This window comes from Cajanus cajan, chromosome 7 (assembly GCF_000230855.2).
Source record: "Cajanus cajan strain Asha chromosome 7, NIPB_CcT2T_4, whole genome shotgun sequence".
Taxonomy (NCBI): domain Eukaryota; kingdom Viridiplantae; phylum Streptophyta; class Magnoliopsida; order Fabales; family Fabaceae; genus Cajanus; species Cajanus cajan.
Genome location: NC_138523.1, coordinates 1,658,817 through 1,663,581, shown reverse-complemented (window position 1 = coordinate 1,663,581; position 4,765 = coordinate 1,658,817). Strand labels below are relative to the sequence as shown.

General features: G+C 33.1%; 1 protein-coding gene across 1 annotated transcript; it reads right to left on the bottom strand.

The window, feature by feature from the left end:
* Nucleotides 1-1,337: 1,337 nt before the first annotated feature.
* On the bottom strand, nt 1,338-3,175 carry LOC109788711 (RING-H2 finger protein ATL1). Its single transcript, XM_083061060.1, has one exon. It carries the CDS (start codon nt 2,834-2,836, stop codon nt 1,778-1,780), a length of 1,059 nt encoding a protein of 352 aa, XP_082917186.1. The 5' UTR covers nt 2,837-3,175; the 3' UTR covers nt 1,338-1,777.
* Nucleotides 3,176-4,765: the final 1,590 nt, after the last annotated feature.

Below are 4,765 nucleotides of genomic sequence, written 5' to 3'. Positions count from 1 at the left end.
CAATTGAAATTCAAAATATTTATTATTTTTTTGTCGATTTTAAATATCTATTCGATAATTCCATCGATAACGTTCAGTAGGGTTTCCCCCTCTCAATTACTTTTCTTTTTCTGTCCATAATTTTTGAATTGAGAACTTATTTGAGGAGACTCACCAACTCTACTAAAACTAATTATTTGTTGACATTAAGAAGATTATATAATAACGTTAAAACCCAATTAGTAATTATTACTTTTACAGAAAACTGGAGTGTGAGTGAGTCAGGGTGGCGACTGAATTGGTCAAACGAAGACACGTTACTTAAGAAATTAGAAATACAATAGTACTGAAGAAACCGCTATTACCTGGTCAAACACAGATCATAATAAGAAGAAGACTAAAGTCCTCTGAAAATGGCCATTAATTACCCTAAGTCACCAGTGTGGACATGTGGACCTGAAAGGGTCCAACTCAGCTCATGCAGGTCATGGAGTCAACGTCCGAAAAAGGGTCTTTGAAAGACTTTACCAAGACTTTGTTGGGAAGACTTTGTAGATCAAAAACCATTACCAAACCTAAATGATCAAACTTCTTTCATGTACCAGCTCATATTTCTCACATGAATTTAAATTTTGTTGATAGGTAAGTGCTCTTTCAACTTTGATACATGGTCCTGGTGAATTTTAAGGATCACTGATCTAAGTATCTTTTGTTTAATGTTATTTTATATAAATTAAGAAGTGTAATATTTTTTTCTTCTATTTTTTTATAGAATGATTTATATTATATTTTTTTTTTTTTGCTTCATAATAAATATATATTGATTATCACACGTAAATTTATTAAAAGTTAAGTAAGATGTAATGGTATATTTGATAATATAATAATTAAGGATGTTTTGAAATTTGAAAATAATAAGTAAATAGAAACAAAATTTTACTAAAAATTTGACAAATATAAAAGAATGGAAGGGTTGTTAATGAAAAAAAAAAAAAAAAAAAAACTCTCAACAAAATAAACATATAGTATATACACGGAAATATAAATAAGGTGGTTGTATATGACTTTATTTATTAATGGAAAAGAGCCCACCTTTCTAATTTAAACGGTACACCTTTACCCTGGATACAACTTTTAGGCAAATAGTTGGTTTTTCCATTTCTATTGTTTAATTCTCTATGACTAACTATCTATCTATATATTACAAGAGTATAGTGCACATGAAGAAAACTTAATTTATCCTTAGTGGGAGAAGGTTTCTTGAGAGATCTATTATATGCCAATTTCAGCAATGATGCTTACAAGCATAGCTTCAAGACATTTGAAACCAAAGTGGAAATGATCTGAATCCCAAGCAATTATATAAGTTCAGAAATGTCAAAAGATAAATTATATAATTATGGCTCTACAATAATATTATAAATCCAATGTAGTATCCATGTATCATACAGTCCTGTGCCCTTTCCATTTCAAACATCTAATCTTTCTGCCTCACATCACAAACATTCAAATGAACTTGAAAACATATATAGGCCAACAAAAACTGAATAGCGGATAGGAAAAAAGACCTCAATTTTTCAGCTAACAATAGCCTTAAGTTTCTATATTTTAAAAATGATGATTTTGGTCTTCCAATATTTGATAATTGGTGAATTTCACCTCTCTTAATGAAACTTAAGATACTAGAATGAAAGATGAAATTCACCAATTATAAAAAAACACAAGAACCAAAATCAATTTTAAAGTATAAGAACTAAGACCAATTCTTATAAAAGATTAAGGGGCCTAAGAGAAATTTTCAGGGGTCCAAATAAACAGGTAATACAGCATTTCTTGATCTGCTTCCATGTCCAAAAGAAAAGAATGATCTCTTGACTCTACCACTTCCACCACAAGCCTCAATTGTGTTGACCTCATTGACATGTCCATTTTGTTGCTGTAAAGCCTGTTGAACTGCCCCATAGAATTGTCTATCCACCGATGAATCCATTGAGAAAGACCTTCTCATGGCTAACTGAACTGAGAATCCTTCATCTTTGGCTCTAATATCAATACACTCATCTCTCAAGCTGGTCACTTTTTGAAGCTTCCTTGCAATCTTCTCCTCCAATAACCTCCTTTGTGAAGAATCACTTATAGAACATGTTAACTCTTCTTGTCTTCCTTGTAAGTCTTGTTCATGTTCAAGTTCAAGTTCATGTTCACTATCTAAATCAATTACAACAAAACCTTCATCAATGAGGTTTTCATCAATGTTTTGGCTTTGGTCTTGTGGGGAGGGCCTTGGAGTGAGAAGTTGGACTTGGTCAACAACATGGACTCGGCTTGTCATCAAGGAAACACTTGCTCTACAAAGAGGGCAATGAGCATTGTTGTGAAGCCAAACATCTATGCAATCAATGTGAAAGACATGGCTACAATTTGGTAGAACCCTGAGCTTCTCATCTTGCTGAAATTCACTCAAACAAACAGCACACTCACTAGAGGCTCTTTCACCAAACTCTGTGTACCCTTCTTCTTCTGGCTTGTAATGAATCACTGGAATCAACTTAATCACTGCTTCCTCTAGCCCTCTAGGCTCTGAATCTGATGCTGTTGGGTATGGTGCAGAAGGGTCTTCAGCACCATACCAGGATCGAGAAAAAAGTCTTGCATGATGACCATGGTGCCAATTGAGGCAGCACTTGAGAACCAACATGTAGTAGAGTAAAAGGAACAAAGATGAAATCACCATTCCTATAAGAAGGATTTCTATGAGGGGAAAATTTGTAAGAGAAGAATGTGTTGCAGTATGAGGAATTGGTGGGGGATTAGCATGTGGCATATAGAGTAGGTGTCTTTGGTTCACAAAATCCATGCCAGATTATAGAGACAAGAAAAGGGTACTCTTAGATCTTGGAATACGTTGCATGAATTGAGTCTTGTGACTCTTTCCCTAGAAAATATTCAATGGTATATATGGTGAATGCACTAAGTGAAGGAGGCCATGGTTTTTGCCCAAATCCAAACAGAGAATTGGGGTGGTTAGAGAGAGTGAAGAGCAATGAAATATTGGGTAGAGAGAGGAGAGAAAGACTAAGAAGACTTATAAATTAGGAGGTGGTAGTGAATGGATATGAGAGGGATTGAAATTTAATAGAAAAGTATTGTCAAACGTGTTTGCTCTTTGCCTCAATCAAAGTACGTAGGTGGCGAGTTGGGTAGAAAATCATTACTTATATATGCTTCATGTAAATATGATTAAATTTCATTTTTTGCCCAATTGCCCTCTAATTCTTCTTAATTTATGTTTGTCTAAATTTTTTAAAATGGTTTGTAACTACTTAATGATAAAAAAAATGCAGTCAAAGATAATAACTACTTAATGATGATGTGATACACTTTTAACGTGTCGTGTATAATAATTTAATAATTATTATTCAGAACAACTATGTCATATGTTTTTTTTTTTTTGAAGGATTAAACACAACTTTCTAGATACTTTTCATTAGGGATGAGTAAGGCCTTGCCCATTTCATTGATTCGACCCGATTGGAAAAGGATTGAACGGTTTCATACGTTGAAATTAGACTTGATACATTTTTAAAAATTGAGTTCAGATTATTTTATTTTGAATCATCTCAATCCGATTTAATGTCCTGCATTTTATAAAAATCTAATTTTTGTATAACTGTATATTAATGATAAAACTATTTTGTATAGTGTGATATTATATTTATAATGGTATTTATTTTTAAATATATACTGTAAAATAAATTTTAATTTAATTTTTTATTTTTTATTTTATAAATTAATTACACATAATATTAATATTAGTATATTATTTAAAATATTGGGTTAACTCAATCCCATCTTATATTTTTACTATATGCACTGGAGCTTAGACAAAAGGTTTTGCGGCTCCTTATGCCGAGTGAGTTTTTCATACTTAGTGCCTAAAGCTCACTGTGGTCCTGTTTACGGTGAAATTCGTTCGTGGACTCTTTATATTCGAACTAGCACATAAATGGTTTCAATTTAGGTATTTAATTTAAGAACAGAAAATGGAGTAGGCAGATTTAGTGATTACTTGTTTCTAGATATTCCTCGATAATTAACAAGTAATAATTCGCATGCACGTAAATGCTAAAATGAACAGAATGAATAATGGATATATTCGCAATACAAAACATGGTTCAAATTACATATTGTCCAAGAGTTACAATTAACGCACTACAACTATGTGATTAGGAAAAAATAAAGGAAGAAACCTACACTACAACTACTCCTAGAACAAGAAAAGAAATGTGGTCGAGAAGTGATCATACCCAAAGATAATTCCCCGCATGGAAGCCATGTGTGCAGGCAGAGAGTGCTTGAGAATTCAGTTCAAGTATGAGTTTTTCCGACCCTCGTGAAGGCGTACGACTCTCATATTTATAGAGTTTAATCATGAGCAGTAAGTTTCATGAGGAACGTTATGGGTGAGCATAACCGCTATCCACTACTTACGTGGGTTCAAAAGATAACTTCTCATAACTGTTCTTCCACGAGGTTCAAAAGATAACTTCTCATAACCGTTCTTTCGCGAGTTCTTCCTCTTCGACCACCTTTTAGCATAACCATCTCACTATCCAAGTACGTCTTTGTTTAATCTGCATTATTCTATTTTTCGACCTTAAACCTTACAGGTAAGTGGTGTCGCCATTATAAGATATTTTTCGAGCAATTTCAAACATTGTGTTCGAGTCACACAGTTTTCGAGTGACCCCAACAAATGCCCCCCTAGGAATTCAATCTCAATATG